Below are 12,376 nucleotides of genomic sequence, written 5' to 3'. Positions count from 1 at the left end.
TTCTATTGTCTATATGTTATTTCTCTGATGGATTGTTTTTATTCTCAAAGAGATTTTCAGTTTTAACTGGTTAATTTGCAGGGTCTTACTGTGAAGCTCAGTCTGACCTTGAACTAATGACCTGCCTCAACTTCAGGATGGTCTTCAACCTGGCTGAGGTCTTCCTTTAGAGGGATGCTAACCAATTCTCTTTAGAATTCCTAGCACAGAATTTTCTTGTTTGCCTGAAGTTTTAATTTTGTAAAGAAATTCAATTTTTTGTGTTTGTAGTCTATTTAATAATAACATTGACTTTCCAATCTCACTGCTTGGGTTGTTTGTTTGTTTCTTTGTCTGTTTGTTTTGCTGTTCTGGAAATAATAGAACCCTGAGCCTTGTGGCTAAGCAAGCACTCTGTTGCTAAGCTGTACCCCCAACCCCTTCTTTGAGATTTATTTCATTGATTCTAAAATTTTAGAAATATATCTGTATTTGTTTCAGATATTTCTCCATTAATCTGTGTGTTTTTTGATGTCACTGTCACTTACAGTAATTCATTGCACTTTTCATTTCATTTCCTCCCTGCTAATCTTCTTAAATTTTGTTATTGACTGTGGGTAAGATGCAGTGGTAGGAAACAAGCTTAGTATACTCACGCCCTAGTTCATTTACATTTGCAAAAATATAAAAGACCAAATCTACTGTGCTTGCTTACCTGTTACTCATTAATAATTTCAGTTAGGGGTGTTTTTTTAACCTGTGATTGGAACTATATTAAACCATGAATTTTAGGAATCATTGGTATTTCGATATTATTTAGACTTGCCAGTCAGGCATTGAAACTGCTGCTCTGGAGAAACCCCTGCAAGCAGGCAGGCAAAGGAATATGTGTAAGGTAATTCTTGCAGTTGTCAGTAGTTAAGAGCAGTAAGTTAAGACAGATGAGATCACTGGGATATAGTTATACAATAGGATGCTCCACAACCAGCCAGAGAGCTTGCTCTGTCTCACCTCTTTCTAAGAGATGGATAGGAAGCTTCCTACTCCTTTAAAAATATTATATTTAGGGGTCTGATGGCCCAGCAGTTAAAACATGTACTTCTCTTTCAGAGGACTGGAGTTCTGTTCCCAGCTTCCATGATGGTCGGCTAACAAATGTCTGTAACTCCAGCTTCACGAGGTCTTATTGCTTCTGGTTTCTACAAGCACTTATCATCTGCACATACCTACATAGAGACCCACATGCATACACATAATTAAAAGTGATGGAAAAAATTTTAAATTATTTATCTAACCATTTTATTTAGAGCATTAGAACTTTATAATGTGTTATAGTAAATAAAATATCTCATAGTAAAATAGCAATTTCTTTAGATTAGAATATATTATATCATTTAGCTTAAAGTACCAACGATGAGGAAAGCGCTAGTGAAGAATTTTAATTTCAAATATAGACCACATTATTATTGCTCTTAGTCACCCTATAGTATTAGATCTGAAAAGCAATGCCTTCTGTCTGTCTGAAGTTCTCAGTCAGCCACTGCTCACCCTCCCTTCCCAGTTGCGCAGCCTCTGGCAGCCGTCGTGGCGCTCTCTGTGCTTGACTTAACACAGTAATGATCCGTGTTGTCACATGCGACACAACCCTCTCCCCGTCAGTATTGTTTGTATGTGTGCGTGCACCACAGTGGGTTATGTGGATGTCAGAGAATTGGTTTTCACCTTCTGCCTTTACATAGGTTCTAGGGACTGAACTCAGGTTGTCAGACTTGCGTAGGCAAGTGCTCTACCCATTGAGCCATCTCATTGGCCTGATTTCCCCCGTTTTTAAGATCAAATAGCATTCTGTGATATCTGTCTTTATCAATCCATTCATAGACATGTGTGTTATGAAGTGTGATGTGTGTTAGCTGTGGGAGTGGTGCTCTGTGATCACAAGATGCAGGTACCCCTTCACACATTGACGTTAACCACTTTGGATATGTCTCCTGGAGGAAAAATATTGACCAACAAGTTGGTGGTTCTACCAGTAATTTTTTGAGGCCCTCCACACCATTTGTTGTCCTCGCTTACCAGTTTACATCTCCACCACCAGCACCCAGGAGTCCCTTTTTGTCCTTGTTCTCACTAACTCTTGTCACCTTTCATCTTTTTGTAATTGTTTGGCTTGTGTCACCGTTCATTTGAGACCTAATCGTGGAGCATGGTGTGGAGCATATCCTGGTACTGCTCAGGTGGTCAGCCCTCCCTCCCTGCCAGAACAGGGATGCAGTAACTACAGGGATTGTTTCCTTGTCTCTGATTTAGTTCTTTCTGCTTCTGTTACAATTTCTATTCTTTTCTTGGAGATATTTGGCGTGGTTTCCTTTTTTTAACTTTTTAAATTCTTTTTTAATTGTTCTTCTTATATGAATGAATTATAATTGTAAATTCACACCCTCCCACTTGTCCTGCCAACTATATGAAGGCTTCCTTTCAAGAGCCATTTCAGATTTTTAGCATTAATTTTGTTGAGCTATTTGTGGGCTTGATTCCATTTAATCTTTTCAACATTTTATTTGTAGACATATATAACCTGTGTGTGCAGACATTGTGTATTAGCTAGAGATTTAATTGTGAGGCTGTACACTTTCCTTCCCAAAACCATGTTTATCTTCCCATGGTTCTGTGAGAATGCATGGGGCTACCCAGTCCAAAGATTTTTTTTTTTTATTTTTTGCACGTTGCTGTTGCTTTTGAAAGGCCATTCTGTTGGAATGTGCTTTGAAAGAGAATTTTTATTTCTTTTAAAAGCCACAAGACAAATTTATGTTTATATGTGATCATTAATCTTGACTAGAAAAGTCCTTCAAATGATGGAGTTTAAAGAATTCTGCTTCATATTAGGCATTATATCTTTTGCTGTTGTGATTCTATTCCTTGTTTCCTTTTGTTGTGGCTGACTTTTCCACTACCCTCTCTGCTGTTCGGTTTTATGGGGTAACACTTTATTTTCTTCATATTGCTATAAAATACCTACACAAATATAATAATATATATGCACATTTATATCCTTTGCCATGATTTTAGGTATAAAAAATGTTACCATTATCATTATTTAACCTTTCCTTCTTTACTTTAAGAGCCTTTTCATTTTAAAATAGAACAATGATAGTCAAGAATATTCTGAATGTAGTCCATTCATCAAGACTAGGTAGCAACTCAAGTATTGTTTTCCCAGTACTGGGGATAGAGTAGAGGGCCCTTGCACATGCTAGGCAACTGAGCCACATGCTAGCCTGAGCTTGTGTTTATGTAGCAAATGGTTCTGTGTCCCAGTTGGCTCGTTTTAAGTGTGAGTGGGTGAACCAGACACAGGTCAAACAATGCCGAGAGAGTAAAATCAGCAGCCAAGTGTGTGCCATGGGAAAGGTATCCAGTTGAGAGTGGATGGGGCTGGCCAGTCTGTGGAGAAGTGGGCATGCTAGGAGCTGAAAGTTACCATCTTTTAACTTAGCTTGTTTTTGTTTCTTTGTTTGTTTAGCATTCCATATTGGAAGACGAGATCTTTAGACATGAAAAAAATGCCTTTGTTTAGTAAATCACACAAAAATCCAGCAGAAATTGTGAAAATCCTCAAAGACAACCTGGCCATTTTGGAAAAGCAAGACAAAAAGACAGACAAGGTATGATTTAAAACAAAACCATTATTAAAATGTGTGTATTTCAAGACCACGCACATGTAAAAGCTTAATGAAGAATTAAATGTGGTCCCTGTTATGTTCTTAGGTTGTTTCGGGATTTTATGCAGCTAGTAGATGTTGGGTCTGTTGTACTGAACTTTTCTTCAGTATCCCTCTGACCCAGCCCAAGTCTCTGTAGACATCAGAGCTGTCTCGTTGTACTGTGTTATGGTGATGGGAAAGAGAGAACTGGCACAGTTCTTCCACATTGTTCTGAGGTCTGACCAAGGGACTTTCTCATAGAGAGGCCTTTGTTCATTCTTTGAAGGGATTTTAAGCCCCACATGGTTGGTTCTCTCTGCAATGACTATATTCAAGATGACCTGTTATAAAATAAAAGACCTTAGGGTCATAGTGTGCTTCTGTCTCAGTATGTGATAAACCCTTAACCTTTCTAAGGAATTAGAGAAATATCTTGTTCTAATTCTGATAGTCTTTGAGACAGCCAAATTTTGGTTTAAATACAAACTAAAAATAATCTTCATAAAGTATTTAAATGGCAAACATTAAAAGAAAAATTAAAAACCTCCAAGTTTTCATTATTAACCGGGAGAAGGCCAGTTAAGCCCAGAACACATTTACGTTCGCAGCAACACTGACAAGGATTAAGAGCAGGACCACTTCTGCTTGCTACAAGTGGCAAAGCACATGTGTCTGAACTTTGGAGACATGTTCAGTGACATCTGTTGAGTGGGAAATAAGCATTGCGAAGACCCTACTGGCCCACTAATGATACCTGGACACGGCTTTTTACTTTTCTCTCTTCTGTATATCTTACTTTCTCTGCTTCTCAGATCTGCTTTGCTGGCAACTGCCTGGCTTCTGGCCCCAGGCATCTCTCTCGTTCTCTCCTCTTTTTCTCCCTTTCATCCTTCTCTCGAGCCTGGATTTCTCCTCCTATTTATTCTCTCTGCCCGCCAGCCCCACTTACCCTTTCTCTGCTTAGCTGTTGACCATTCAGCTCTTTATCAGACCAATCAGGTGCCTTAGGCAGGCAAGGTGAAACAATTACACATCTTCACATAATTAAACATGCAGCATAAACAAAAGGAACACACCTTTACACAGTTTAAGTAATATTCCGCAGCATAAACACATATAACATATCTTTGCCTAGTTAGAATAATATTCCACAACAGCACACCAGGAGAAACACATGCGAATGTATTATAGCTCACAGCTTCTTAATGAGAACAGCCCCCAAATTCACAAACAACAGGACCAAGAGAGACGTTGCAGCATACCCAGCCATGAGTGGAGGAGTAGAGATGGGGGCAGTTGATGAACTGCTACCTCCATGCAGCCGCAGAGATGAGTTCCCTCAATGGGAAGCTGGGTGAAAGGAGTAGAGTGTGTAAGGTCTTCCTTAAATTTCCAAATTTGAGGGGTTAAAGCACACATGCAACACAAAGGTAAGGAAAGTAGAGAAAGGTGAAGCAGTCATTATGCCTGAGGTTACTTGCTTATACAAAGGCGAAGTTTATTTGTTCTCCGAGTTTTGGAAACTTCAGTCTATGATCAATTGGCCACATTGTTCTGGGCATTTTGTAGGGACAGCCCATCATCATATAGGGAACCTGTGACAGAACTTGTAGCTGGGATGGGAAAGGAAGGGAAAAAGATCATATGGCCCATCCCACAATCCCATTCAAATGCATCTTCTCAGTGACTAGGAGAGACCTCCCCTGAGGCTCTGCCACCAGCAGGACTGCCACACTGAACACATGGGCCTTTGGGGAACATTTAAAATCCAAATTATTGTAATCTCATGAAGTATATAAAGGTAAAAAGGTGCACAAGGTGACAGGGTGCTGAAAATATGGTCTCCTGACTTGGACTCATGATAGCAGAGAGCTTTTCTTTATAGGTATTCTTAAGCCTGTAATAAGCTAAAGAATTTGAGCAATGCCTTTTAAAAAGTAGTGCCATGCTGACAGAAGTTGTTTTTTGTAATCCTGTCTTATTCCATCCATTTTCTTCTCATTTTTGGTGATGTGATACTTGCAATATAAAATCAACCAAAATATACTTTTTTAAAAATAGAAACACAAATTGTTAACTAAATTAGGCTTTCTTTTGTCAACTGTACTAGTTTAATGAGGGCTTTTGAGGTAGAATTCTCATACCATATAATTTCTCAACTCTGGGTTTTTACAACTCACAAGATTGTGCAACCTCCACCACTATTTAACTCGAGAACATTTCCATCATTCCCGAAAGAAACCCACCCCCATTAGTAGTCATTCCTCACGTCCCACTCCCAGACTTGACACGAGCTACATTCTGCCCCTATAGTTCTGCTTATTATTCTTGAACTGTAGTAAACTTGTATAAGTTTTACAAATAGAAGAAATACGATTGTGTAGGAGGAATAAACATGTCAAAAGCTTATGAGTTGCATATAACAACTTGGGATTTTATGAGAGTAGGGATCCATTGAGAAATGGCAGCAAAAAATTTGTAGCATTTGGTAAGTCCTCAAAACACTCAACTTACTTTTCAAGAATACACTTTCTTTTTAGCTTGTCTCAAATTAGATTATGAATAATATTGTTTGAGACTTTAGTTATATTTCTATGAAGAAATATAAGGAATCTTTTCACATAAATTTTAGTAACTTTTTTCAAGATTAAAGAAAGCAATACCTACTAATGTTGCTGCTATTGTTTATAGTCAGAAAATGATCTTTGGTTATAAATAGACAAGGCCCAAGAAGTGTTTGTGTGTGTTGTTGTTGGAAGTTGTTTGCTGTGTGTGTGCTGTGTGCTCCCTTACAACCTAAAATTTGTATTCTTTCTAACTATTAACATGCTTTCTGGTCACTAGGCTTCAGAAGAAGTGTCGAAATCTCTGCAAGCAATGAAGGAGATTCTGTGTGGTACAAATGACAAGGAACCCCCTACAGAGGCAGTGGCCCAGCTGGCACAAGAGCTCTACAGCAGTGGACTGCTGGTGACACTGATAGCTGACCTGCAGCTGATAGACTTTGAGGTGAAGGCTCTGCCCGAGACTGCCCCTCCTGCTTCTTGAGTAACTAGTGAGCGTCCCTATTTGACTTACAGTGACTGATGAAGTTCGCACTTGACTTAAGACAGTTAATGTCCACACGTGGTACAAACAGTTTTCATAAAACCTTTACAGTCAGACTCATTAGCAGGCAAAAAGGCAAACTGTAATTATGTTTTCCGCAGCTGGGTCAATGACCACTGTTCACAGGAGATAGCAATTACTGGTACACAAGGTACAATTTCAAGCACACAACTCATTCTTAGAACGACCTTTATGGCAAATAAATTGTATTCATTTATTGGTGTGCGTGTGTGTGTGTGTGTGTGTGTGCGCGCGTGTGTGCGTGTGCGTGTGTGTGTGTGTGTGTGTGTGCAGGTAGTTGTATGTCCTAGTCCGTGTCAGGACAACTCTTTGGAGTGGGTTCTCTCCTGCCACCTTGTGGGATCAGGAGGTCAAACCCAGGTCCTCAGGCACAGGAACCTTTTCTCATTGAGCCCTCTCACTGGCCCTGTTTCTCTCGTGGCATAGATAAAGAACCCCAAACTCAAGATTTTAAGTAACCTTCCTAAAGCCATGAAGTTGCTAAGCTGCATCTGTAATTCAAAGACTGTATTATCAAGCCTGTTCTCATTAAAATACTATACCAAACCAAAAATTCATTAAATGCCAATATGGTCATATGTTTTGACATCATTTTGAAAGGAGTTTAACCAAATTTACCAAGCAATTAGATAAATAAAAGCAGTAAGTATGTTATAATCATTTTATTATTATATATTATTATTTATTGTATACCTTATCTAATAGCAAATAATGGGAATATTTATGGCAGGTTTGTATATACACTATTTAGATGGTAGTCATCCTGTTTTCCTATTTCTTTCTTTCTACCAGTGTACCTGGTAGTATCAGGTAAGTGTTTGTTTTTTGTTGTTTTTTTTATGGACAGAAGATAATGCAGATTTTTTAAAGCAAATTGATGTTATCTTTGTTTACAAACAGGTAGACGAAAATTAACTACAGTGATTGAGCTGACATAAGGTCAGGGTTCTAGGAATCTGTGGAAAAGTAACCCACAGCTCCCTGGACAGATGAGATGGGCATAAAAGTGCAGACAAGACTGGTGGGGTATAAAATCAGGGTGTGCTGGAGAAGGGCCTCAAAGGACCCAGGCTTTAACTCATTCTTTCTTTCAGATACAACTGTCTGTCTCTTTCTTTCTCTCCCTTTTTCTGTTTCTCCATCTGACGTTTTCTGACCCATAGTGTCTTCAGTTCCTTGGGCTTGACTTGTTAAATCTCTGTCTCCCTCCACTTGTTCTCATTTTCCTTTTCACCCTGGCTATGTGTGGAATCAAAGCATGCCTTTACTATGTTCATATAGGTAAATGTTTCTTATCTAGTTTCAAATTAGATAGTATGAACATAACATAATAGAAGCTTGGCATAGTGGAAAACACTTGACTTGGTGATGTCTAGAGTCCAGCCTCTGCTACTCATTGTACAGCCAGTAAATGAACTCTTCAGCCCAAATCTCATCTCTGTAGGGCAATGATGGGAACTGATAACACTTCTGACAGTACTAAACTATGTAAAGACATGCATCCCGTCACGTGCACACAGCTGTGAGGATGGAGGCGGTCTCTCCAGCTCTCCTAGCCTGCTTATGGGAATGTGCTACGCGTCTCCCTGAACCTCAGGCAAGGCCCCGCAGCCTGGAGGCAACACCTTTCCTTCTTCAGACCAGAGTATCAGTTCAAGCCAATGACTGCTTGATCAAATTCTTCCTTGTTTCAAAATGTATTCTAGCCATGCAAAACCCCTAACCCTTGTCTCTCAGTTCATAGGTAGCATTCAGAAGCCCCTTCTGTTTTGAAAGTACCTTGGATGTTAGGACTGTTTCCTACAACTGAGCTACTGCTAAACAAAACCGTGAGGCACCTGGAATTTTCTTTGGTGCACTCCGTCCAGTGTTGCATAGCATTTTGAACATGCTGTTCTGTGCCTGCCCTTGGTCATATTCTTTACAGCAGCCCTCTGGAAAGGGACTAATCTTAGGTTAGTTGGTTGGTGGATTGATTGGTTGGTTGAATATAGGATAGAACAAAAGAAGGTATCCTAGCCAGGCACAATTGCACACTTACAACCTCAGGATTCAGAAAGGAGGCTGGGCTGAGAGGATCAGATGCTCTAGGGCTACTTAGAAAACTATAAAAAAGAAAAAAAAAGACATCAATAAGCCATTTTCTTAAGGAATTAATAAATTGTTTGGTAGACAATTTCAGGCTCTTTTGAATGGTGATTATAGCATTTCCCAAAAGGGGAAATCTTTCACCGTGTGTCTTTGAAGAGCACAGCAGGTATTTGACTAGAATTTCTGATGTTTGTATAACTGGGAGGAAAATTACTGTTTTAGGGATGGGCTGCTGTTCTTGCCAGATAACCCAGGGGAAGAAACATTCCTTGCAGAGAGGGGAAAGGAACAACAAAAGTATGAACTTTTGTTTAGACTCCACCGTGGTGGGCATGAGGCAGGTTGTTAGTTGTAAAGGTTGTATACAGTCTCTGGGCAATGACTGGCAGGAAAGCAATGGACTTAGCTACCCCTTTCAGAGAACAGTGACAGAAACAGGAGTGTAGTCTTCTTCAGCAGAAGAGAAGTGTTTGGAACAGGGAAAGAGAAGGCTTGAGAACACCACCAGAAAGGAAGGAGGATAAGGAAAACGATGACTGGGTAGATTGAAGATGTTTTTCATGGGTCCGGGCTTCACCCTTATTATCCTCGAGTCTTTCATAGGGACTGGTGTGAATGGTGTATGTTGAGGGAAGGACACAGAATGGTTTTCTACACTCAGGAGGATGAGAATTAGCTGTTGCTGGACCAAGACAGTTAACAGGGTTTGCAAACTGGGAGACAGAGATTCAGACCTCGGACTGACAGCAGTGGTGCTTCAGGAAACAGTGACATTAGAGTTGACATCTGGGACTAACGCCGGAGTAGGTGACAAATCCATTTCTCCTTCAAGAATCCAGAGGAAAGTGACCTGTGGGGAATGGGACAAGAGGGGAAGAGTCTGCCATCAGTAAGTAAGAGTGAGAAGACAGACCTGTGTATAAAAAACAAATCTCGTACTCAGCCACAAATTCGTATCTAATCCTATAAGCCTTAAATTTGCTGACAGAAAAGAAGCATGTGAGTATATTATAAGGTTGAGGGGGGACGGAAGGAAGGACCGACCTACCTTTACTAGATTCAAAAGACTGATAGAGCTGAGGGGTACTGACGCAGCTTTCCCTTCAAGCACCTCCAGACATTTCCTGGACCCCATTAGAACAGAGCCCTTTTTGGAGCACAGTGAGAGAAAAACCTGGAGACTGCCTTCCTTATTCCGACTGTAAGTTTGAGTGACAGCTGATAGTAAGTGAAGGGAAAGGAAAACAGGAGAGGAAAGTCATTCAGTTAGACCATGGGCTGACCCTGAGTCTGGAGGTTGAGAAACAGTTTAAAGAGGAAGGGAAGAGTCATGGGGTGTCCAGAGCAGTTGCCAGCATCTATCTCAGTCAGATGAACATGAAGAAGAGTTGCACATACTGACTGAGCTTACAGGATGTGTATTGTACTGTCTGTAAGGCAGTGAGAGACTAAGGAGTGTAGGCATGCTTTGTACTGACAGAGAGGTTCTGCAGAGCATCCTGGGATACAGATTGGAGGATGGTGACCTCCCAGACCTTCTTTGTGATGCTGCTGAACTCCCATCTACCAGCAAGGGGACTGTGGCATGCTCTTCCCTTTTGGGGAAATTGCAGTGAGCCCGTTCACTGGAGATTGTTGTAAAGGATCCAGTAGCACTAGGTCGGAGTCCTAGGACATGAATTTTCCATAAGCAATTCCATTCCTACTTCCTGCCATTGCTCCAAGAGCCTCAACCTCAGCAGCAAGATCAGCCTCCTATAATGCTCGAGATCCTCAAGAAAGGCAACAGAAAGTTTATTATATTCTCTCTGAAAAACAGTGATATGGAGTCATTTTGTAACTGGTGGCTCCGTTTTATTCTTTAGTTACCAGTATTCAAAAGGAAGAAACACCGGAATTCTGTGAGTTTAGGCCAGCCTAGCATACACATTAAGTGCCAGGCCAGGCAACATTGTTAGACCCTGTCTTACAAAAGAAAACATGGCACTTATGACTAAAATGGCAAGACCTCTGATACTGTGGGCTCAAGATTAAACTTAGAACTGTGTCTTTTGAAGTTTGGCCACTACTTAAGACATAGCTTTAGGTCATTTTGTATTCTGTAATGCAAGGTGGTAAGAGATCAAGGGGTTAAAAATGTATTGCACGGCAGGACTGATGCATTTGCTTTAAAGGCAGGTATGCCTTGCCACGAAGGGGTGGGTACAAAAGTCGAATGAGTGTTCAGGCTGAATGAGAAAGCAACTCAAAGTGGCAGAAAATGACACAGCGATCTAGCAATCATTTCTTACTATTGTCAAACTAGAATGCATGGGAACAAGCCACTGTCAACAAGAGTGTGTGAGCAAAGGGTTTCAAGCCAAGATGAGGAGAGCCACCCGAAGAGCCAAGGATAAGTGGAACAAAAGGGGGTGCAGAGAACTGGTTGGTACAGTTGGGCTGGTTGACAAGAATAGCACAAGCTCTTGACTGGTTGTTGCTTGCTGGTGTTACACATTCAAGGAAAGGACTGGTGATAAGCTGGAAGAAAGCATTTTTCAAGCTATTTAACTCTTTCTAATAGTACTAGTTCTCGACACAGAACCAGGGTGAACCAGTTCAAGGTTAAATTAGCCAAATCATGAGATTTCAGAGTCCCAGAGGATGCAGCTGCTATAGCAATCCAGACTGCCTGGCACAGTGAGGGCTTTCAGACCCTCTTCCTTTATACGTAGCTTCACCATGGTAGAAAGCCCCACAAAACAGATTCCTCATGATTTTAGTAAGATGCTTTATTGTCCAAAATTTATGATTAATTTTAGTCCCTAAACATATTTCCCTCCTCCCTGGCCCCACTTAAAGCCATTCTTTACTTCTGATTTTATTACTTTGAAAAACTGAAATCATTAAACCTGACAGTCCAAACCTTCCTTGTGGAGGTCAGAGGATAACTTCATAGAATCAGTTCTGTCCGTCCACCTTTACATGGGTTCTGGGGATTGAATTTGAGTCCTCATGAACACATTACCAAGATTTCTCTTCGGCCCTTTAAAAATAATCACAGTACCACAATACTGTTACGGTTAGTCTGTTGTAGTTGTTGTTGTTGTTGTTGTTGGCTCACCAGCACTTCTTTGCTGAACGAACGATGAGTGACATGGAAGGAACCTCACTTAGCTGAGAAGTTCAAGAGCAAGTCTAGGAGTCCGTATTTTCTGCTTTGGTTGAGGACCTTGTCCTAATTTAATTTCTCCAGGAAGCAGAAGGAACATTGCCTCATGTGGAGGGAGAAAGGAGACCCAAGTCCTGAGGTGGCTAATCCATCCCTGCAAGAAAAGCATTAGCCTACCGACAAGGCCTCTGTCCTCCTGTCTAGCACCCCACCGGTCCCCACCTTCCAGCACCCACTACTTCTGAACGAGCTTCAGCAACAGCTATAGACAGCCACCCTTTTTAGTGCTTTGGTCCGTAAAGGTAGACAGCTCTAACACCCA

The 12,376-nt window shown here is 40.8% G+C and overlaps 1 protein-coding gene across 1 annotated transcript in view; it reads left to right on the top strand.

The window, feature by feature from the left end:
- The window catches only part of Cab39l (calcium binding protein 39 like), a 104,666-nt gene that overhangs the window by 45,961 nt on the left and 46,329 nt on the right, over window positions 1–12,376 (top strand). The window contains 2 exon segments of the mRNA XM_042054083.1: window positions 3,503–3,644; window positions 6,528–6,692. Coding sequence (XP_041910017.1) covers window positions 3,534–3,644; window positions 6,528–6,692 — 276 coding nt within the window. The 5' untranslated portion in view covers window positions 3,503–3,533.

Source organism: Arvicola amphibius, chromosome 13, assembly GCF_903992535.2.
Source record: "Arvicola amphibius chromosome 13, mArvAmp1.2, whole genome shotgun sequence".
Lineage (NCBI taxonomy): Eukaryota > Metazoa > Chordata > Mammalia > Rodentia > Cricetidae > Arvicola > Arvicola amphibius.
This window is presented reverse-complemented; position numbering and strand designations above follow the sequence as displayed.